General features: G+C 62.6%; 3 protein-coding genes across 4 annotated transcripts; 2 read left to right on the top strand and 1 right to left on the bottom strand.

Moving 5' to 3' along the window:
* The first annotated feature begins 3 nt into the window (after nucleotides 1-3).
* TWNK (twinkle mtDNA helicase) lies at nucleotides 4-5155 on the top strand. Its single transcript, XM_059851855.1, has 5 exons — nucleotides 4-1388; nucleotides 1909-2149; nucleotides 2823-2930; nucleotides 3270-3411; nucleotides 4010-5155. The coding sequence occupies exons 1-5, from the start codon at nucleotides 128-130 to the stop codon at nucleotides 4262-4264; spliced, it is 2007 nt and encodes a 668-aa protein (XP_059707838.1). The 5' UTR covers nucleotides 4-127; the 3' UTR covers nucleotides 4265-5155.
* Nucleotides 5156-5302: 147 nt separating this feature from the next.
* LZTS2 (leucine zipper tumor suppressor 2) lies at nucleotides 5303-12682 on the top strand. Of its 2 annotated transcripts, none has more exons than XM_059851853.1 (6): nucleotides 5303-5473; nucleotides 7789-7857; nucleotides 8872-9312; nucleotides 9671-10186; nucleotides 10705-10974; nucleotides 11065-12682. In XM_059851853.1, the coding sequence occupies exons 1-6, from the start codon at nucleotides 5318-5320 to the stop codon at nucleotides 11740-11742; spliced, it is 2130 nt and encodes a 709-aa protein (XP_059707836.1). In that variant the 5' UTR covers nucleotides 5303-5317; the 3' UTR covers nucleotides 11743-12682. The 2 variants fall into 2 exon arrangements, with proteins under 2 accessions (XP_059707836.1, XP_059707835.1); XM_059851852.1 differs by having other exon boundaries at nucleotides 9668-10186.
* On the bottom strand, nucleotides 12543-20577 carry PDZD7 (PDZ domain containing 7). Its single transcript, XM_059851846.1, has 17 exons — nucleotides 20280-20577; nucleotides 19235-19642; nucleotides 18913-19053; nucleotides 18357-18531; nucleotides 17858-18034; nucleotides 17489-17636; nucleotides 17201-17261; nucleotides 16310-16735; nucleotides 15674-15877; nucleotides 15446-15487; nucleotides 15099-15256; nucleotides 14843-14934; nucleotides 14606-14697; nucleotides 14438-14509; nucleotides 13571-14062; nucleotides 13198-13298; nucleotides 12543-13055 (listed from the first exon to the last, which is right to left on the bottom strand). The coding sequence occupies exons 2-17, from the start codon at nucleotides 19425-19427 to the stop codon at nucleotides 12906-12908; spliced, it is 2724 nt and encodes a 907-aa protein (XP_059707829.1). The 5' UTR covers nucleotides 19428-19642; nucleotides 20280-20577; the 3' UTR covers nucleotides 12543-12905.
* Nucleotides 20578-20631: the final 54 nt, after the last annotated feature.

Raw genomic sequence — 20631 nt, 5'->3', positions numbered from 1 at the left:
AATGGCGGTGTCCGTGCGGACCCACGTGGGGGCTGCGGCCTGAGCGGCTCTGCGGGGCCGGGGGCCGCGGGGCAGCCGCCCATGCGGAGCGGCGGCGGCGGCGCGGGCGGGTGCCGGGGAGGTCAGGATGGCGCTGGTGCCCCTGCGGCCCGGAAGAGCCGCCAGCCGCCTCCTGCTGCTGCTGTGCGGGGGGGCCAGGAGCAAGGGAGCCTCGCTGAGCCCCGGGGCGCCGGGCCGCCTCGGCCAGCGGCGCTACAAGAAGGGCGTGCTGCCTTCCCCCGACGGGCCCGCGCCCTCCGTCTCCATCACCGAGATCCGCCAGTACCTGCGGGCGCAGGACATCCCCTTCCACGATGGGTACAGCTGCCTGCACACCCCCAGCCTCTTCACCGGCGACCGCGGGGACCAGCCGCTGTCCGCCAATGCCCCGTTCACGCTTTTCATTGACAAGACCACGGGCAGCTTCCTGTGCACAGCTACCCTGGCCGAGGGCACCTGGCAGGACTTCCAGGCTAACGTGGAAATGCGGCACCATGGCGTTACCCCCATTCCCCCTGCCAGCTCGGAGGAGACGGAGGAGGAAATGAGACAGGCTCGCGAGGATGCTCGCTGCATCTGGGAACGGGCTCTGCCGCTCTGGGAGCTGCTGGATGAGAAGGAGACCAAGGAGACCAAGGCTTTGTTTGGTATCTCCCAGGTGACAGATGCCACCTTGAAACGCTTCGGAGTGCGTTATCTGAGGACTGCCAGGTCTCTCGTCTTCCCCTGGTTCAGTCCTCAAGATGCGACCCTGAAGGGCCTGAAGCTCCTGAGGGTGGAGAAGAAGGGGGGCACAAAAACTTACGTGGAAGAGACTTTACCCCGCTTCGATTCCTATCGCAATCTTTTTGGGCTGCCCCTGATTGGCCGCCGAGACACAGAGCTAGTCTTAACTGGCTGGGAGCTGGATGCCCTGGCCCTGCACCAAGCTGCAGGAGTGGCCAGCCTGGCCCTGCCACGGGGGGCCAGCTCCCTGCCTCCCACCCTTCTTCCCTACCTGGAGCAGTTCAAGCGCATCACACTGTGGCTCGGCGAGGACTTGCGCTCCTGGGAAGCTGCCAAGCTCTTTGCTCGCAAGCTGAGTCTCAAGCGCTGCTCTCTGGTGCGCCCTGGCAACCTGCAGCCCCGGCCCTTGGAGGCTCTGAACCAGGGCCTGAACGTCACCAAAATCCTGCGTTCTGCCCTTCTTGCTAGCCACAAATCCATCATCTCCTTCCGGCAGCTGCGTGAGGAGGTGTTCGGGGAGCTGGTGAACACCGAGCAGGTGTCTGGTGTTAAGTGGGCACGTTTCCCCGAGCTCAACAAGCTCCTCAAAGGGCACCGCAGAGGGGAGCTCACCATCTTTACAGGTAATGGGCACAACGACTGGTGGACAGGGCAAGCAAAGGGGTATTTGCTGGCTTCACCCTCCTGGGGGTGGTGCTTTACGAGTCTTCCAGGTCTCTTTCTGCTCAAGGCTTTTGCTGAGCCTGTCTTGTGGGTGTGTGAGAGGCTGGGGTGCATTCCTCAGTTCGGTGGGACCTTGCATGCCAATGTGGTGAAGGGCTCCCTGCCTGGGCCAGTGTAGGAAGTCCTGGGCTCTCCCACACCCCTTCTCCCAGCTGCCACCCTGAGCCCTCCTGGTGCTCACCCCACTGGCTGCCCAGCCTTTCACACAAACCTGTGGGGACCCATAAGCTGTGGGAGGCCATGCCCAAGCACCCAGGTGTGTAGTGTGGCATGAGAAGTTTCTTTATGGTCTGAGTGCTGCAGATGGGCTTCTCTTACCCCGGTCCCTGGTGCTTCCACCTCTAAAGAACCCCCCAGCACGGTCAGGATGGGTCAGATCATCTCCCCCAGCTAATTCTCCTGCTCTTGTCCTTGTACCAGGCCCAACGGGCAGTGGGAAGACCACGTTTATCAGCGAGTATGCACTGGACCTGTGCATGCAGGGTGTGTGCACGCTGTGGGGCAGCTTTGAGATCAACAACGTCCGTCTGGCCAAAATCATGCTGACGCAGTTTGCTGGCCGGCGCCTGGAGGACCAGCTAGAACTGTATGATGAGTGGGCTGATCGCTTCGAGGAGCTCCCGCTCTACTTCATGACCTTCCATGGCCAGCAGAACATCAAGTATGGTCCTGCACCTCCATTCCCAGTGGCATTTACCCCTCACGGCATGTGCTGCAGGGCCTTGGGGAGCTGGGGCTCTTCCCCCGCAGTGAGTCACAGATTTGGGGCTGGCAGGTGTCACATTGGGACTGTTCAAGTCCCAGGGTTGGTGTGTGGGGACTGTATGGCCAACTACCTGTGTTCCTTCTGTCACGGGGACTCTCATAGACTGTCTCTGGGGTGGGGGTGAAGGAGGGGACTTGACCCTGTGCTGCTCTGAAGCCAGCCTGTGCCCATGGCAGGGCATGTTCCCTCACAAGCTGCTTACCTGAAGTGCTGTTGTTTGCTGAAGAGGGAGGACAGGCATCTCTAACCCCTTTTATTCATCAGGCACTGTGCACCTGCGTGCATCCCTATGTGCCCTGAGGATCCCTGTGAGCTGGGGGCATTGCAGGGCAGTAGGCAGGGACTGTGTGGCCAGTGCTGGGTCCTTCTGATCCCAACTATCTTTTCCTGGGGGATGGGGCTGCACCTGCTATACAGTGGAGGAGGTGCAGAGGTGGGATGTGCCCAGGTCCCATCAGGACCCAGCCTGGTACCTCCCAGCGCTTTCTCTGCATCCCTTTGCCTGGCTCAGCATTGCCATCCCTACCTCCACTAATCCCTGGGGCTGATCCTGATCTCCCCTGCTCAGGACAGTGATTGACACCATGCAGCACGCAGTCTACATGTACGACATCACCCACGTGGTTGTTGACAATCTCCAGTTCATGATGGGACACGAGCACCTCTCTGTGGACAGGTAGTCCTTCTTCAGTTGGACCCTTCCTTCCTCTGCCACCCTCACTGCTGGAGCTGTCCCTGTCAGGTGTCACGCCAGGGCCTGGGGTTCTGCACAGGTTGTCACCTTTACTCCTCTCTGGCCACCTTGTTTCATTAAAGGACAACCAGTGCCCTAGGGAGGAAGAGGTGGGAAGGGGTGAACAGGTCACCAGCCATCCCTGCCATACCACATCCCTCTTCCTGCATGGGCTTGTTTGCCTCATGTTCCCGGGTGGTTTCTGCTGTGGGGATCAGCATCTCGCTGCCTCCTGCCACTGAGCAGTGGCAGCCTCTGACCCTATTCTTGCTGCTGTGGCAGGCTCGCTGCCCAGGACTTCATCGTTGGTGCCTTCCGCAAGTTTGCCACGGACAACACGTGCCACATCACCCTGATCATCCATCCTCGCAAGGAGGATGATGAGAAGGAGCTGCAGACAGCCTCCATCTTTGGCTCTGCCAAGGTGAGCTGGGCCAGGGTGGCCCTTCCTGTCCCTTGGGCGCAGTGTATTCCCAGGAAGGGGCTAGGATATGTTGGGCAGTTGTCCTCAGCTGCCATCAGTGCCCTGGATCATCACTGGGGACTTGAAAGGTGTGGGATGTCTCCCAGAGTCCTGATGCAGGCAGAGAACAAACCCATTGTCAGCTAAAGCTCTGTTGGGGCTTTAGGTGCAGTTAATTAATACTGACTGTGGGTGGAATGTAGTAGGAGATAATTAAAGAGGGAGGCAGGGAGGGTGTGGGGACGGGCTCTGAGTATTTCAGTCTCTTCCGTGATGCTGACCAGCCTTGCAGTAGTGGGCAGGAGGTGCTCTCTGTGCACACCCCTCCAGTGATCCCATTTCCCCAGGGTGGGCTGTGGCACAGGGTGTGCTTGCTGGGTCACTGGACGTTCCCGGGGAACACAAGGGGTTGGTGTTGGGAAAATGCTGGAGTTGCTATGGCATGGGGTGCCCTGTAAAAGGGTTTAAAGGAGCTGGGCAAGCGTTCGTGAGCATCTCTGAGGCCTGTCACTCTGGCAGCATTCCTTGCACCCTCCTGGAGATGTTTTCCTCTCCCCAGGCCAGCCAGGAGGCCGACAACGTCCTCATCCTGCAAGACCGTAAGCTGGTGACAGGGCCAGGGAAGCGCTACCTGCAGGTGTCCAAGAATCGCTTCGACGGGGACGTGGGGATCTTCCCACTGGAGTTCAGCAAGGCCTCACTCTCCTTCTCATCTTCCAAAAGCAAGGTCAGGTTGAAGAAGATGAAGGAGGAGAAGGAGATTTTAGCCAACAAAATCGTGGAGGGAGGCTCAGGAGCCTCCAAGAAGCCATGAGGCCAGCAGGTCTCTTCCTCAGTTCATCTGGAGGAACAGATCCTAGTTCTGGCAGCCCAAGGCTGGAATATGCCAGCTTCTCTTCCCTGGGAGCCTCTGCCATGGGGCTCTGTGGCCCTTTCTCCTGCATGAACAAACCTCTTGGCCACCAGCGCAGTGTCTCTGAGATGGGGGAACACCATGACAGGAGGAGTAGTCCCATCCTAGCAAAGAGTGGATGGGGAAGGTGCTTTGACAAAGCTTGGCTGCTCTACATTGGTGCTGAGTGCTGGGAGCATGGTAGGAGTGGAGGCAGAGTAAGCTGGATGATGGTGGGGATGATCTGCAGGTCTGGGACTTGGGTATCTCTGGACCTGGGGCAGGTCGTTAAATTGTGTCTAAAGTGGAGCTGAAATCCTGAGCTGTCACTAAAGTGGGAGGGATTGTGGGGGGCAACTATGCAGAGGGACACGTAGTAGAAATCTCCCTGTCGCAAATGGGGTCTGTGGGCTCCATCCTGCATGGGATGGAGCCAGCAAAGGAAAGATGGTGAAGGAAAGTGTGGGAGATTGTGGGTGGCTCATGCTCCGGGGTGGGAGCAGGTGTTACATGGAACTTGCTGTTTCTACCTGCTGGGCTGCTGCCTGACCTGGCCCCCTTTGCTCAGGGTCTCCCAAGCCCCTTTCTCTGGGGGGACATCACCAGCAATAAAACCATGTGGGGAACAGTCCTGCCTTGCTCTGCTGGGTTTTGGGGGGCTGCCATCCCCCCTGTCCTCACGGCTGCAGGCAGCAAATACTGTGACCTGACTAGTCCTTGCCATGGTAGGGGAGTGTCCATGGCTGGATCTTGGTCTAATCCCTTTGATTTTTTTCCTCTTTCTAGTTTTATTAAAGCATAAATGTGAGTGTCTTTTTGTCTCTGTGACTGGAGTACGCTTGGTCTGGGGAGGGTACCCTGGCCAGGGAGGAGGTGCCCTCCGATGATGTCCCTGTGCTGAGCATCCTGCCCCAGTCCTGGCACATGGGATCATTACCAACCTCCATGCTGGGAATAGTTTTAACCTGAGCCATAATGAGGGCCCAGAGCAGGCGGGTGGTACACACCCAGCCCTGGGTTTCCGGGGTGCACCAGCTCGCCTGGAGAGCACCCTTGGGTGCTGTCAGTGCAGGTGTGAGCACCCACAGGCAGGACAGTGTGGTAGCAGAGGAAGGTCCTGGGGAAGCAGAGGTAAGGCAGGGGGGAGTGGAGCTGGGTCAGGGTTCACATGGTGGTGTGGGTGGGGGCTGTGGGTTTCCCCTCTCAGCCCAAGGGTTCCCTCCATCTCGCTGGCTTCCGTTTGACTCAGTCTAGTTCAGGTGAGGTGCTGTCATGGGGGACTAGAGTGGAAGTAAGGCAGTGGGATAGCCCAGGGCCCCATCTCCTACCTATCCCTCCATGGCCCCTAGAGGGGGTGAAGAAGCTGAGCCTATGGGGGGATGCTGGCTGATCCCAGACCCTGGGGGGCAGGTGGTTTCTTGAGGGTTTATTTTATTCTCCTTTTGCCCCCAGTTTGGGTCTCCAGGAAAGGCTAGAGGGTGGCAATAGCTGTAACAACTCATGGGGAGGCACAGTGTGATGTCAAGCGGGGCAAAGGCCCTCAGGCCCCTTAGCGGAGTGCTGGGCTCACCAAATAATTGCGGAGGGAGCACAATTTAGAGAGGGGGCATAATCAGCCCAGAGACCCGGGGATATTTTGGGAGTGCAGAACCCTGAGACGGGGAACTCGGCTCGGGGAGAGAAGGGGATGAGCGCCGGGAATACCCCGGAACGGACGTGACTGGGAATGTCCCGGGCGGGGGTGCCCGCGCACCCCCCGGTGCCCCCGTGCCCCGGCCCCTGCTCGGGGGCGTGGCCTCGTGCGGGGCGGAGCTGTGGGGGCGTGGTCGAGGGGCGTGGCCTGCTCGGGGCGGGGCCGGGGCGCGGCGCGGAGCGGGAGGCGGCGGCGGGGCCGCGGTGAGTGCGGGGGCCGGGCCGGGGGCGCCCGGGGGTCCCGTCGGGCCGGCGGGGCGCGGGGGCGTTCCGGGGAGTTGGCTGGCGGGGTGCTTCGGGAGGTGCTGCCGGCCCTTGGGGTGTTGTGGGGCCGGGCCCCCCGGGGCCGATTTGGGGGGATCCGGGGGCTGGGGGGGAAGCGGCGGCCCTGGAGCTCCGTGCGGTGCTTTGGGGATGTTTCGGGGCACTTCGGGACGGTCCTGCGAATGCAGAGGCCCAGGGGCTCGGTGGGGTAGTTGAGGGGGTCGCGGGGCACTTTTGGGGTGCTTCAGGGGCGAGCTATTGGGCAGTGCAGGCCTAGGCGCGCCGTGGGGCACTTTGGGGGTGTTTTGGAGCACTTTGGGGGTGGTTTAGGAGCACTTTAGGAGCTGTGTGGAGCAGCAGAGGCCCAGGAGCGCCGTGAAGCATTTTAGGGGTGTCATGGGGAACTTTGGGGATGGTTTAGGGCAGTGTGGGGGAGCTGTAATGCAGTGGGGCCCACGGGCACCATGGGGCATTTCAGGGTGCTGTGGGATTGGGATGGGTGGAAGCACCGCGGGTCAGGCTCGGTGCTCTGGGGCTCAATGGGGCAGCGGAAGGTGGGTGGGAGGGCGGGGGGGGTGTTGGGCGGGCAAGGGGGGCAGCATCATTGAAGGAACCTCAGGATGCCGGGGGTCTGGAGAGGGGCACAGCCGGGCATGGATGGTGTCCGTCCCACATGTGCTGGCTATGTCGGGGGGGACGGGGTCTGACCCTCATTCCCCCTGCTCGGGGGTGGCCCTGAGATACCGTCGAGGCACGAGGGTCCCCGCGGGCCCGGAATCCCCACAGCAGGTCAGCGTGGGGGTCTGGCAGAGAGGGGACCGACTGTTCCCTTGCCGTTTAGGGGTCGGAACGGTGGGATCCGGTAGCGCTGTGGTCCGGCCGGAGTGGCTGGAGGTGACGCCACCCCAGTTGCTGACTGGTTTTACTGGATGGCTGGAGGCCGGGCTGGGCACTCCCTCCCTCCGCGAGCGGCGGTGGGACCCTCTCGGCAGGCTGGAGGGCTGGGGGGAGGGAGACGGTAAAGTCTGTTCCCACCGCCTGCTTGGCGGGGCCCCAGAAGTGACCGTGTCCCCTTCAGGCTGTGCAGGGACTCACTGTCCTGTCCCCAGGGCTGTCCGTCCCCTTGACCTGCACATCCTGGGAGAGTTTCGCTGGGGTGGGGTACTGTGCCTTGGCTGGCTGGGCTGTGGGGCCATTAGATCTGCCTTTGGTGTTCCTGGTCCCTGATTCTTGTTCCTCTGGCGGTAGCAGGTCCCCAGTGGTGGGCTCTTGTCCTCACCACGCTTCCCGGGTTGACCGCAGCCCACCCTGGGTGCCAGGAGCAGCGCACCCGCCGCCGGGCTCCCGTGCCACCCTCAGTGCCACGCTGGCACCACCTGCCTTGGCCCTGCTGGCCGGGGCTTTTGGGGGGGAGGGGGCAGCGGGGAGCACGAAGGACCCTGCTGCCGTACAGCTCTCTGACCCCCTTCTCTTCCTCCTCCCCACTTCAGGGGCCGGCGGAGCCGTGTTCACGGTGCAGGGGCCCGGGAGGACCGGACGGATGGGCAGCGGCTGGCGAGGTGAGCAGAGCTGTTGAGGGGGGGTCACCCACCTACCCACCCAAGGGGATCACGAGCACCGTGTTGAGGTCACGGTGCGTGGGAATGGCACGTGCCGGTGGGGGTGACGGTGGCGGGGGGGTTGGCTCGCTGGCATCTCTGCCCTGCTCGCCCCTCCCTGGGCGCTGGCAGGCGGATTGATTTCAGGTGACAGCTCGGCGGGCGAGACCGTGCGGGCAGCGCCCCCCCCACCCCCGCCCGCGCCCTGTGCCAGCCGCAGCCATGTGCGAGATGCGATGAGGCAGCAGGGGATGGATCCGGCCCGTCGGCCGGCTCCTGTCACGCGGGCGTATGGCATGGGTTGGGGCAGGGGGAGTCACAGCAGAGACCGGCAGAGTCTCCCCAGCTGGAGGGGTGGGAACAAGCCTCCGTGTGTTGGGGCTGGGAAATAGCCTGGTGCCCACCTGGCAGCTTCCCCCTTGGTGGCCCTCTCCAGGGAACCTTGTGCCCCACTGTGGATGGTTGGAGGCTCTGTGGGGTCACTGATGAGAGGTGGGGGCTTTGGGGCAGAGAAAGTGGATGACCCTGGTGTGTGGGGCTGTCCCCTGCCCTCCGTGATGCCCATGGGGCAGACAGGCAGGCAGGCTGCCTGTGAGCCAGCTCTCTGCAGGCCTTATGGGATTCGCCTCCAATCCTGGCACACTTCCCGTGGCAGGGTCACGCCAGGGCACGGCACGAGGCAGGACTGCATTGCCACTGCCCTACTGTGCCACCAGCACCCCAGAGCCCCTGGCAGCCCCAGGCTGCTCCACTGGGGTGCTGAGGCCGACTTGGGGGTTCCTAGTACCACTCCCCCCTGCTAATCCTGGTTTTGTTCTGATTCATTTGGCATCTCCTGCCCTTGGGCCAACCTTCACTTATAAGATTGGGGATGGTGACTGGGGACCTGGGGATGCCCCCATGCCCACCTGGGTGGGTGGTGGGGCACTGTTGTCAGTTCCCATGGCTCTGATGCTCTGTCTCCCTTGCCTGCAGGCTGCCCACGTGCCCCTGCCCGCCGGGGGCCCCCCTGCCATGGCCATCGTGCAGACGCTGCCAGTGCCCCTTGAGGCCGTGTCTGAGGGGGCCACACAGCTCCGCGCCACCGCCCGCTCACCCCCTGCTGCCATGGGCAGCGTGGGCAGCCTCCTGCCTGTCCGGCCTCGCCACGACTGTGCAAGTGATGGGGACCCCTCCACCACCTCCTTCTGCAAGCAGGAGGGGCTACTCCGAGCCACTCCTGAGGAGCCCCGTGTGTCTGTGCCCGGTATCACCCACTCCTACGCCAATGGGGGCTTCTGTGGTGACTGGCTTGATGCCTCCTCTCCTGCCAGCCCCTGTAGCGACTCAGATGATCTCCATGATGACCAAGCACCAAGTGATCACCTTCAGGGGCCGCCCCCCAAGCTTGTACCTGTCTCTGGCAAGCTGGAAGAGGTGGGGGGGGCAGCAGCAGGGTGGGTGGGTGTGTGCTGCAGTCTTGACTTTCCACCCTGTGCCACACTGGGACTGTTGGCTCAGATGTGTGAAATGGGGTCATATGGCCACACGTCTGGTGTCCCTGAGAAAGTGGCAATCCCTATGCTCTTAATGTCCCCTCCATCATCCAAGGGTCTCTGGGGAGCTCACCTGGACACCCATGGAAAGGCGATGAAGTGGGTGGTGACTGGCCTCTGTATCCTTTGGAGTGTGAAGGCATCAGGGCTGGGGGCACCCACTGTAATATTCCTAGGCAGCCCTTTTTGGGGCTAATGGGTCCTCCCCATCCCCTCACTCTTCCCTCTTTTCCCAGCAGAATGTGGAGAAGACCCTAATCCGCCCCATGGCCTTCAAGCCAGTGGTATCCAAGCTTCGGAATGCCCAGCCAGGCACACGCCTAGGGCTCTCAGAGAGCCAGGTGAGCCTCACCCACTTGCTGGGTGCTGAGAAGCCTGGCTCTCTGAGCTGCCGTGCCAGCACCCTCTCAGACTCGGGGCGCAACTCCCTCTCCAGCCTGCCCACTTACAGCACGGGCTGCAGCCAGCACCCAGAGGTGGGTGCCCTGCCGACCACCCCCCATGGCCCACTTGACCCTCTGGGGGGCTGTCGCCCCTCCAACTCGGACAGCGGGCGCTCATCCTCCAGCAAGAGCACAGGCTCGCTGAGCGGCCGGGGCCGGCCCTCCTCAGAGAGCGGCTCCTGCGGGCGCTCTCCACTGCCTGGCGAGGAGGCCATGCTGGTGCGGGAGCTGGAGGACAAGCTGCGGGAGAGGGAGGCTGAGCTGCGGCTCCTGCGGGACAGCCTGGATGAGAACGAGGTGGCCATCTGCCAGGTATGTCCCTGGTGTCCTCATATCCTGTTCCTGTACCCTTCCCTGGAGACAGGTGTCGACATAACCCCTGATTGGGTGTAGGGACCCACTTTGAGGACCAGTTGCAGACCCCTGCAGAGGGATACATTTTCCTGTGGGTTTGGGTATGTGGGTTTTTCCCACCAGTTGGGTGGTCCTATGTAGTCCATGGGGAAGCCTTGTATGGCCCATGGGACCAGTTGTACAGACTGGGGTGCCTTATCTTGGGGTGCCCTTTTTTTAATGAACCTGGGACTTGTGACTTCTACCTGCTTGTGATGGAGCTGGAGGAGCCCTATAGGCTCTGGGGGTGCTAACATGGGGGGCCTATGCAGAAGGATAGGAGAGCACAAGTACTGCCACATTGCACTCTTCCTCCAACCTTCCTCCATTTGGGGAAGATGTGCTGCCCCCTCCCCGTGATGCCAATCTTGGAGATGGCAGGTGAAGTGGGAGGGTGCCGTGCTGCCCTCCCAGCACCTGTGCATCCCCTGGCCCAGGTGTTTGAGGAGAAGCAGCGTCGGTGTGAGCAGGAGCTGGAGGGGCTGCGGCAGCGCTGTGCGGCCCAGGCGCGGCAGGCGGCCCACGCAGCACATCGTGGGCAGCAGGTCCTGCAGCTCCAGGTGCTGCAGTTGCAGCAGGAGAAGAAGCAGCTGCAGGAGGACTTGACCCAGCTGCTACAGGAGCATGAACTGCTGGAGCGTCGCTGTGCCTCTTTCCAGCGGGAGCGCACTGAGCTGGCACCCCGTCTGGAGGAGACCAAGTGGGAGGTAAGTCATCCAGCAGCACCAGGCATGTCAGGGGGTGCAGGCTGTGGCTGGGCGGTCCTGGCCGGCACCTGAACCCTATCATCCCCACAGGTGTGCCAGAAGTCTGGGGAGATCTCTCTGCTGAAGCAGCAGCTGAAAGAAGCACAGGCGGAGCTGGCGCAGCGGGGTGCCGAGCTGCTGGGGCTGCGGGCTCAGCTGCGGGAGGCACGGGTGCAGCTGCAGGCGGGCGAGCGGCGGGCGCAGGGGCTGCAGGAGGCTGCCCGCCTCAAGGCGCTGGAGCTGGAGGTCTGTGCCAATGAACTGCAGCGCCGCAAGAGCGAGGCCGACCTCTTCCGCGCCAAAGCCAGCCGGCTCGAGCAGGAGGTGGTGGGGCTGCGGGAAGCTGCCCGCGGGCGATGCCCACCAGGCACTGGTGAAGGGTGCCCCCCGCCTGGGGAAGGATGCCCCCCAGCCAGCGAGGAGCCCCGGGGCAATGTGGGGCTGCGGCGGCAGCTGGAGCGGCTGCGGGCAGAGGTGGCCCTGGAGCGGCGGCGTGGGCAGGAGCAGCGGGATGCCTTCGAGCAGGAACGCAGCACGTGGCAGGGCGAGAAGGAGCGGGTCATCCGCTACCAGAAGCAGCTGCAATACAGCTACATCCAGATGTACCGGCGCAACCGGCGGCTCGAGCAGCGGCTCCAGCATCTCCGGCTTCAGGGCGAGGACCCCCTGCCCGAGCCCTGTGACCCACCCGACCCACCCTTTGAGGAGATAACAGCCACCGAGATCTGAGATGCTGCCTGCCCTTGCCCCATGCATGGAGGGCTGAAGGGGCCTCTAGCCCCTGTGATTTTGGGAGCTGTGGGGGGCCCCTGCTCTCCCTCAGCTCTGCAAACTGCAGCCACTGTGAAGGGGCAGGGGAGACCACAGGCGCTGCCCCTCCCCAGCATTGAGGTCTTGGGGTGAGGATGTATCAGTGCCCACAGAGAGGGCTGCCGTGAGATGTGGGGTCAGGTGGGTGCTGAGTCCTGGCCTTGGGGCCGCCCGGAACTGGTTTCTGCTGATCCTCTTAGCTCCTGGGGATTAGCAGCACTGGCTTCAGCCAGGGTCACCTTGGGCAGAGGGAGGGCTGACTTGTCCCCTCCCTCTCTTCCCTGCTGGCACTGTCACCCAGTCACTTGGCGTGTGCCCTGTCTCTGCCCATGCGAGCCTCCCTTATGCCCCTTTGTGTGTTTGTCAGGGAATTTGTTTCTGTGCCATTTTAAATAACTCTATTTTTATAGGACCTACCAAAACATATCACCCTCTTCCAGCTCACACTTCACCAGTCTGTGCCCCCTCACCCCTGCCACAGGGCAGCTTGCCCTCAGTGCCTTTCCCATGCTCTTGCCCCCCAGCATCCCTGTCTTTCCCCCCCAGAAAAAGCCCATGCCTCTGTGATGCCCAGTCTGCCAGGGGAGAGGGGCATGGTTCTCCATGTGCCAGCTGGGGACACCCTAGGGACACCCCCAGGGATGGGCAGAGGTGAGGGGCCCCACTGGACACCCATGGGGGGTTTGTCAAACCAAAGGAAAAGTCTGGATGTGCCCAGCTGTGGCTTGGTCACCCCTGGCTCCAGGGGGGGATTTTTGTACTTTATTTCAGTCATGTCTCATTCCCAGAGCCTGGCTCATCAGTGTACCACTCAGAAACAGCAATTAAAAACAAGCCCCTGGCTGTGTTTTTTTCAGGACTCTGCCTGCATGTCCAGAGCAGGGTCAGGGACTACCTGTCCTTCCCCTGTGTTGCCAGTGCTGCCCTCCCTTGGGTCCTGCAGTGGGCAGCTGCTCCATGCCCTTGGGGCAGGTCTGGCTCTCACCCTCTGGCTGCACTGAGGCCAGCCACAGCTCAGTGCAGGAATGAGCCATCTGTCTCCTCTGGAACACAGCATGGCTCCTGGAATAGAGGCTGCAGCATCACTCTGGCGGCGGTCCAGGCACCCGCACCACCAGCTCCATGGGCTCCTTGGCTTTGTTGCGGTAGGCCTGGCGGATGATGTCCACAGCCCTCTGGTGCGTGACATTCTGCAGGCTCTCCCCGTCCACCGACACCAGCTCCTGCCCGGCCTAGGTCCCAGAAGGGAAGGCCACAGGGTGAAGTGCAGCTACTTTTGGACTGCCAGAGGACTGCCAGCAAGCTAGTGGGCACCAGGGGATGGGAGTGTCTGGCTATCTGCCCACCCCCTGGCATGTGCTTGGACCCCCATACCTTGAGGATGCCACTGAGGAAAGCAGCTCCACCAGGGAAGATCTTCTCAATCTTCACCACTGGCTGTGCCCTTGACTCAATACCACCAGAGATGCTGATCCCTGCAAGGGAACCATGAGACCCTCACACCTGGGTAGGCTGGGACCCCCACCCACTCCCAAGCATGGCACCACATTACCCTGGCGAGCTGCACCTCTGTCTTGGCCTATTTTGGTAGGTGCTACAGAGATGAGAGACTGGGGCAGGGATAGTTCTTCCCTCCCGTTCTCATTTTGGAGGAATGCTCTGGGGTTTGCCCCTTGCCAAGGGGGTGCCTCCCATCCCACTGATGCTGGTGCCAGAAGGGTCCTCACCCTACCCATGTGCCACCCACCCAGCGAGTGCTTCAGCTTGGAGAGGGTGACGGTGAGCAGATGATACGCTTCCTCCTCCTCTTCCTCCCTGCCAGCATCTTCAGGGCCATTGGCTGCCCCAGCCCTTGCCTCACCCCTTGGCCCCCCAAAGAGAGGGGCAAGAGGAGGCCGTGCCCGCTGGAGCTTCCCCAGCACTTCAGCTTCTCTGCTGGGCGCTGTCCTGGGGGGTTCCTTGCGCCAGGTGGCCCGGGGACTGCGAGAGTGCCCATGGCCCTTGCCAGGGGAGGGCTCAGCCAGCAGCCAGTTTGGGGGCTGAGGGCCAAGGGTGGGCAGGGGCCGGCTGGTGGAGGCATAGGCATCCACTGGCACGTCAGGGAGTGGGGTGTAGGTGCGGGGGTGAGGCCGGCGAGGGCTGGGGGAGGGTCTTGGACGGGCTGGGCTCGCCTGCTGCTCCCCCGCTTCCTCCGGCTCTGGGGTCCCTGCTGGCTTCAGGAGGAATCCGCCCCGATAGTCTGCAATGAGAGGGGCTCAGGGATCTCCCCAGGGACCCACAGCCCTGCTCCCTGAGACTCCTGCCACGCTGGCCTCCCGTGAGTACCCCAAAGCCCTGGGTCCTTTGCCACCTAGGGCCCGCCTCATCTAGAGACCCCTAGACACCCCAGTTGTCTGCAAGCACTTCATGTCCCCCTCCCCAAGAACCCCAGCACTCAAGATCCACAGATTGTGCTGCTCCCAGTCTTCCCAACACCCACGGATGCCAGATGCCTTCTTCCCTGGGACCCCCTGCACTCAGGTATCCCAGCCCCCTTTCTCCTCCCCCAAACTCTCTTCACCCTGTCCCCACTGTGCAGCCTGGTGTCCAGGCAGACCCTACAGGTGGCACTTACCAGGCACTGGTGTGATGAGGTGTCTCTTGGGGGGGGCGTCATGGTGGGCCGGGCGGAGGGCAGGTGAGCGCACTGCAGTCAGGGAGAACCCCCAGTCACCTTCTGAGCTGCACCCACCCTTGACCACTACCTGCCCCCAGTCAAGGTCCCTGGGGAGCTGGGATCTACCTGAGCGGCTCTTTAGGGCATCAAAAGCTTCCAGCTCCAGCGGCATCACCATGCTATCAAACCTGCCCAGGTCTGTGGGGGCCACCACACTCCTGCCAAGGCAAAAAGGTGGGGACAGATTGTAGCAGCATCTGGGATGGAGTGTGATCAGGGCTGAGGAGCATGTGTGAGGCTCCACTTCAATCACAGCAGGATGGGTAATTCTGGGGTTCCCAGATATTTCCTAACAGCACTCGCCTCACGTCCCGTAGCAGCAGGACTTTCTCGGGCCGGTCTAGGATGGCCAGCAGTGGCCGCACCAAATCCTCCACGCTGCCCTCGTGCAGGTACTGCGGGCACAGGAGGGGGATCAGTGGATGCCCTCTCACCTGTTCCTTGGTTTACCTCCCAGAGTTAAGCATGCCCCCAGGATGCAGGAGCTTTCCAGGGACGAGCCCAGGGCAGCAGCGCTGCCCTGCCTGTGCCCTGCCTGCACCCTGCCTTCTGTACGTACCCGGGAGCAGTGGCGGAGCACGGCCGTCACCTCATCGGGGCTGAGGAGACGTGCAGCAGTGTCTTGGATGTGCGGGAGCCGGGCCTCAGGGTCGCTGCCATTGGGCTGCAGGGTGGCGATGCCCATGGGGCCCAGGATGCTGGCACGCCGGCTTTTCTCTGGGGAGGCACAACAAGGAGGGGTGGCCAGCGGGGCAAAGATTGCCCCAGCCAGCCCACAGAGTTCCCCATCTCCCCTACCCCAGCAGCTCACTCCACACCAGAGCGGGACAGACACAAGCAGTGCAGGGCCAGGCGCATGCAGAGCCTGCCCACACCCCCCCCCAGGCACACGGGCACCCCCGTTACCCCGCCTCAGGCTCCGGATGACAAACTTCTGCACAGCGCCTACTGCAAGGGAGATGGAGAGCGGTGAGTGCCCAGGGCAGACAGCAGCATCACTGCCCATTGTCAAAACTGTGTGCTTGGGGAACCCCTCCCTATGCTCCCTTCATGCCAGGGATGCCACAACAGGCCCACAGAAGGGGGAACAATCCCAGGCTGAGTCCCTCTCTGCCCTGTCACCCAGGCTGATACCTCTGTCCCCGTCAGAGCGCCCTGGGGACTTGGAGCGTGCCCGGCGATCAGAGCCAGGGGCCTCCTGGCTGGGGGGGGCCCAGCTCTGGCTGGTGGCACGGCCCCCCTTGAAAAAGAGGTTGACAAGGGTCTTGGAGCGGTGCAATCCTGGGGTAGCCCCCCGTGCCCCTTGTCCCTCTGGCTTCTCCTTCTTCCGCTTCTCCTCTGTGGACAGAGAGAAGGGGCTGTTGGAGTGGAGAGGTGAGGGGGTGCCACCTCAAAACTTGTCTGGAAGAGTCCTTCTGTGGGGTGCAGTGGATCACCATGGGCCATGGGGCTGGGCTTTGGGGTGCCTGGGAAAGCCCAGGGACAGAGTTCGGGCTATGTGGGGTTATAGGATACTCAGGACTGGTGGCCAGTGGGCCATATGGGCTGTAGGGTGCCTGGGCAGGGACCTAGATGTTTGCTATAGGAAGCCCAGGAGTGGGGGGCAGGTATTTATGGCTGTCAGGGACTATAGGATGCTTGAGTGGGAGACAGGCTCTCCACATGGGGCAGGGCCTGAGCTGTGGGACTCCCAGGGCTGGGTGTGCAGGGTTGGAAGGGGATCTCAGCCAGGGTTCAGTCCCACGTGTGGGGCTGTGCCCCAGTGCGTACCAGCGACAGTGAGGTCACTCTGGGAGCGTGTAATGGGCTGCCGTGGCCGGCTCAGCGCCAGCAGGAGTGCCGTCTTGGGTGAGTGGGTGAAGGTGCGGCGTGGGTGGGTGCCGGGGGTCTCGCGGGTGCCCTGGCCGCGGATGGCCGTGTCCCGCAGCAGCTCGGGGGGCCGCACTGTGCGCCGTGTCTCTGGCAGCCCCTCAGTGGCTGGCTCGGTCTGCATGGCCCGCTCAGCACGTTCCCGCACCCAGCCCCGCCGTGGCCCGTCCTCTGTGGAGATGGCCACATCCACGGTGCGGGCTGGGGGCACTGGGGCAGCTGCCCCCAGCCCATTCACCGCCCCTGGTGCTGGTCCTGAGGAGTAGGAGGAGATGGAGGAGCTGGTTTCCGAGGTCTGAGCCAGCTGTTGCAGCTGCCCGTTGGTCACTGCAAAGGCACAGCAGGGACACACTGTGACATACTGTGGGCCACCTAGAGCTCCATGTCCCTCCCAAAGATAGCAGACATGTGGGGAACCCACAGGACCATGGGGACCTGTGGACTACTGGCCATTACATAGGGATCATCATGTCCCTATGCAATGGCCAGGGAGAAAGTGGTCATGTAGGATGCTGTGGGATTACAGGGACCCCAAGGCTGCTGGCCACGGCAGGGGGCTCTTCATGCCACCTCCAAGGACAGGGGACAGCTATGACCTTGCAAGTCCATCAGGCCTGTGGGTAAGCTAACAGTGGCAGAGGGAGCTCCCTGCTCCCTCCAAGGCCTTGGGACCCCACTGCATGCCGACCTTCTCCCTCCCTACAGTGGTCAGACATCACACGCATGGGAGTCCCAGCCCCACCATGCCCCAGCCCACTGCCCCTGCCAGTACCCACACGGCACCGCCCTTACAGCGACTGAGCCAGCAGTACTCGGCCACCAACTCCTTGTAGGCAGGGAACCGGCCTGTCTCCTAGGCACAGGGGGGAGAGGACAAGGGGGTCAGTGAGTGCTGGCTGCCCCGGCGAACTCGATCTGGTGCCAGCCATGAATAATGCATCCCCCCCTCCCACCTGCCTGAAACCCAACCAGCCAGCAGCTGCACCAGCCCCCGGCACTGGGCTGAGCAGGGGCAGTGCCAGTGAAGGGACACGCCAACCCCTGCCTCACCCGAGGGTCTATGGGGCAGGGCGTGGGTACCTTGATCGTGAGCATGATGTGGGTCTGCCCCTTGAGCACCTCCACTGCCTTGCTATGGCTTATGTCTTCAAACTTGACTCCATTGGCTGCAAGGACTTGGTCTCCCACCCGAATGCCATTTTGCTCTGCCAGCCCTCCGGGGTCCACCCTAGGGAAGCAGGGGGGCAGGATGGGGCCAAGCCCTTGCTGGAGTCCTGCTCCTGCCCCGCGCATTCACTTGGGTGGCCCCGTGGCTCAGCACCCACGGTGGTAATGCCCACAGTGTTCTGACAGTGCGGGGGCTCAGCCAGAGAGGAGGGGCTGAGCCACAGCATGGACACAGCAGAAATTGGGGCGTCACAACCCCTTCACACCCCAGGGAAGCCGTACTTGGAGACGTAGATGCCGAGGCCGAACTCTCTGCCACCGCGGATGTTGAAGCCCAGGCAGTAGTCATCAGAGGTGGTGTAGAGATGGACGATGCGCCGCAGACCGTCCTCAGAGCCACTCTCCGATGGTGTCGAGCCGCTCTTCTCTACTACCAGGCGCCTGTTCACCACATCCACCCTGGAGCATGGGTACAGTGTAGGTAGTCTCAGGGATTTGGCTCTTGTCCTCCAGCAGGGTAAGACCGTTGGTGGCACCCAACAGAGGAGAGTGATGGGGATGGGGAATGTTTAGGATGGGGCTTGCACCCACCCTACCTGCTCCAGACCTTCCTATCCCACTCTGGTCTGTCCCCATCTTTGCCAGAGATTTCTGATGCCACTCTACCCTGGGGGTCCCCCAGGGATCCTCCCTGTTGCCCAGAATCCCTCACCAACCTCCCCCAGCATGCCCTTCATGGGGTTGGGTTTTGGGGTGCTGGCATGGGAGATGCCCTACTCACCATGCCGTCTTCTCCTTGGAGAACTTGATTCCTGGCACACGGCCCATCCGCCGGACCACCATGCGGAGGCGGTTGTTGCCGGTGAGGACCTTGACAGCACTGCTCATCGTGATGTTCTCCAGACTCACACTGTTCACCTCTGTGATCTTGTCGCCAACACACAGCCCGGCCTGCTCTACAGGAGACACATGGCTCATCTGGGCACCTGACCTGGTACTGATGCCCTTGTTTGACATCCCCTCCCTCAATGTCTCCTCAACCTGCTCTGAACCCCTTGGGAACAGAGGCAGGGGTGCCTGACAACTGCACTGAGTGGCTTGTCACCTTGCTGTGGCTTGGGGATGGAGCTCAGAATCATTGGCACAGGGCTGTCTACTCCTATGTCCTGCCCTTCACTTTGGGCAGCCTGCAAACCTCATGGCCAAAGGCAGCAGGGAGCAAATGGTGGCTTTCCACCATGAAGGGCGGCATTGTTGCTGTGATCCCATGTCACTGGGAGCTCCTTGAGAGGGTCTTGCTGGCATGTGCCTGGTGTCCCTCACCCTGACCCTCTTACCAGCAGTGCTCCCCTCCTCCACTTTGCTGACAAAGATGCCCAACCCATGCTCAGAGCCGCCACGGACGCTGAAGCCCAGTTTGCCGTCCACGCTCTTCTCCACTGTGATGGCATTGATGACATCACTCTCATTGCTGCTGGCTGTGGGGACAGGGGAGCAGATGAGTCACACATGCTGTGTGTGCAATGGCAAGGGGTGTCTCTCTCTCTGGAAACATCCCCAGGCCCAGGACAGCCCTCCCTGCCCCTAGACCCAGGGAATTCAGCCACTGGGGCCCTCCTGGCCATGAGGGTGGGCAGGGGGCTGGGACACCCCACACACCTTCGATGGGGGCATTGATGAGGATGACACGGCCCATGGGGGAGGCGGCACGGCTGCTCCGGGTGGTCCCATTGAGCAGGCGGCTCTGCTTGCTGAGGAGGTAGCCGGGGGCCAGGCTGGCTTCGCTGCTGGAGCTCCGCGAGTGGCTGCCTGTCGTCATCCCTGACAGCACCACGTCCCAGTCCTGGGCCATGGTGGCACTGGGCACACCGGCGTCCTGGCGTCTGGCTCAGGGCTGGCTGCGTCCTCACAGGGCCAGGGCTGCCCGTCAGCCAGCGGGGGACATGGCATAGTCCAGAAGCACATGCCCGGGCTTGGGCACCGCTCTTTTTTAGCAGTGCAATGCTGGGGGCAGCTGGCCTGGGCACTCGCCGCTGGCAAGACAGGTCCCAGGCGCTGCAGCACAGCCTGGAGGGACAAGGAGCTTTGTGAACCCCTCTCCAGCCTGATCCCTTCCCGTCCTATGCTGTCCCAAGGATCAAACTGTCACATAGCTCCTGGGTACTACCATGGGGATGTGGGCACAGGCTGCCCTGCCCTGGGGTAAGGATGCTGGGGTGAAAGGGAGCTCTCCCTCGCAGCGTAAATCTGGAACAGGGGATGCAAAGGGGCTTTACTTGACAGCACAAATCCGGAAAGGCTCCAGAGAGGGGAGACGGGGACATCACCTTTATGCTACAGAGCACGACCTGATCTCTCTGGCCATTTCCCATCCTCCCTGGAGGCACTCGGAATTCCCAACACCATGCGGCTGGAGACGGGTGCACCAGTGCCCAAGGCAATTCCCGCGGGGATTTTCCAGGCGTGGGTGAAACGCCACCACGGTGCCCCCCCCACTTCATTTCCCGTTCGCCCCAGCCTGACCTCAATAAATAAGTGATGGTCCCGGCCGCGGGGACACGCCGGTATCCCCGCCGCTGCCAGCCCCCCACAGCGCCCACCCATTACCCCCCGCCAGCATCAGACGCGAGTGCCCCCTCCCAGAAGGGGCGCAGGGGACCCCCTACCGCAGTCCCTCCCCCCCCCCGCCCCGTGCCCTCCTCACCTGTCCCCATGGTGCCACCTGCGAAAGAGACACCTGGCAGCAGCGCGGGGGGGAAGGCGAGGCCGGGGGGCAGCGCCGCCTCCTGCCCCCCCGGCCGCGGGGATTGGCTTTTCCTGTGGGACCGGAGAGGCCATCGGGCGCGGGAGCTGTCAATCGAGAGCGGCCGGGGCTGGCCTTGCAGCTGGCGGGGGGGGGCAGTCTCGTGGGTGTCCCCCGCGCGGGGGTCCGGGGGCGCGACCCCCGGCGAGGCTGCGTGTGGCAAGGGATATGGCGTCCCCCCTGACCTCCGCCCTTAGCGCAGAGCATCCCGGGGGCACACAGGGGAAACTGAGGCACGGTCAGGGGAGGAGGG

This window comes from Haemorhous mexicanus, chromosome 7 (assembly GCF_027477595.1).
Source record: "Haemorhous mexicanus isolate bHaeMex1 chromosome 7, bHaeMex1.pri, whole genome shotgun sequence".
Classification (NCBI taxonomy): domain Eukaryota; kingdom Metazoa; phylum Chordata; class Aves; order Passeriformes; family Fringillidae; genus Haemorhous; species Haemorhous mexicanus.
This window is presented reverse-complemented; position numbering and strand designations above follow the sequence as displayed.

Bases quoted from the DNA above. Each gene is read 5' to 3' on its own strand.
- TWNK (XM_059851855.1), top strand. From the start codon at position 128: ATGGCGCTGGTGCCCCTGCGGCCCGGAAGAGCCGCCAGCCGCCTCCTG. The intron at 2,150-2,822 runs GTATGGTCCTGC...TCCCCTGCTCAG, and splicing joins CATGGCCAGCAGAACATCAA to GACAGTGATTGACACCATGC. The intron at 2,931-3,269 runs GTAGTCCTTCTT...CTGCTGTGGCAG, and splicing joins GAGCACCTCTCTGTGGACAG to GCTCGCTGCCCAGGACTTCA.
- LZTS2 (XM_059851852.1), top strand. From the start codon at position 5,318: ATGAGGGCCCAGAGCAGGCGGGTGGTACACACCCAGCCCTGGGTTTCC. The intron at 5,474-7,788 runs GTAAGGCAGGGG...TCCCCACTTCAG, and splicing joins AAGGTCCTGGGGAAGCAGAG to GGGCCGGCGGAGCCGTGTTC. The intron at 7,858-8,871 runs GTGAGCAGAGCT...CCTTGCCTGCAG, and splicing joins GATGGGCAGCGGCTGGCGAG to GCTGCCCACGTGCCCCTGCC.
- PDZD7 (XM_059851846.1), bottom strand. From the start codon at position 19,427: ATGGCCCAGGACTGGGACGTGGTGCTGTCAGGGATGACGACAGGCAGC. The intron at 18,532-18,912 runs GTAAGAGGGTCA...TGTCTCCTGTAG, and splicing joins GGAGGAGGGGAGCACTGCTG to AGCAGGCCGGGCTGTGTGTT. The intron at 14,698-14,842 runs GCGAGTGCTGTT...TTGCCTTGGCAG, and splicing joins CTGCTGCTACGGGACGTGAG to GAGTGTGGTGGCCCCCACAG.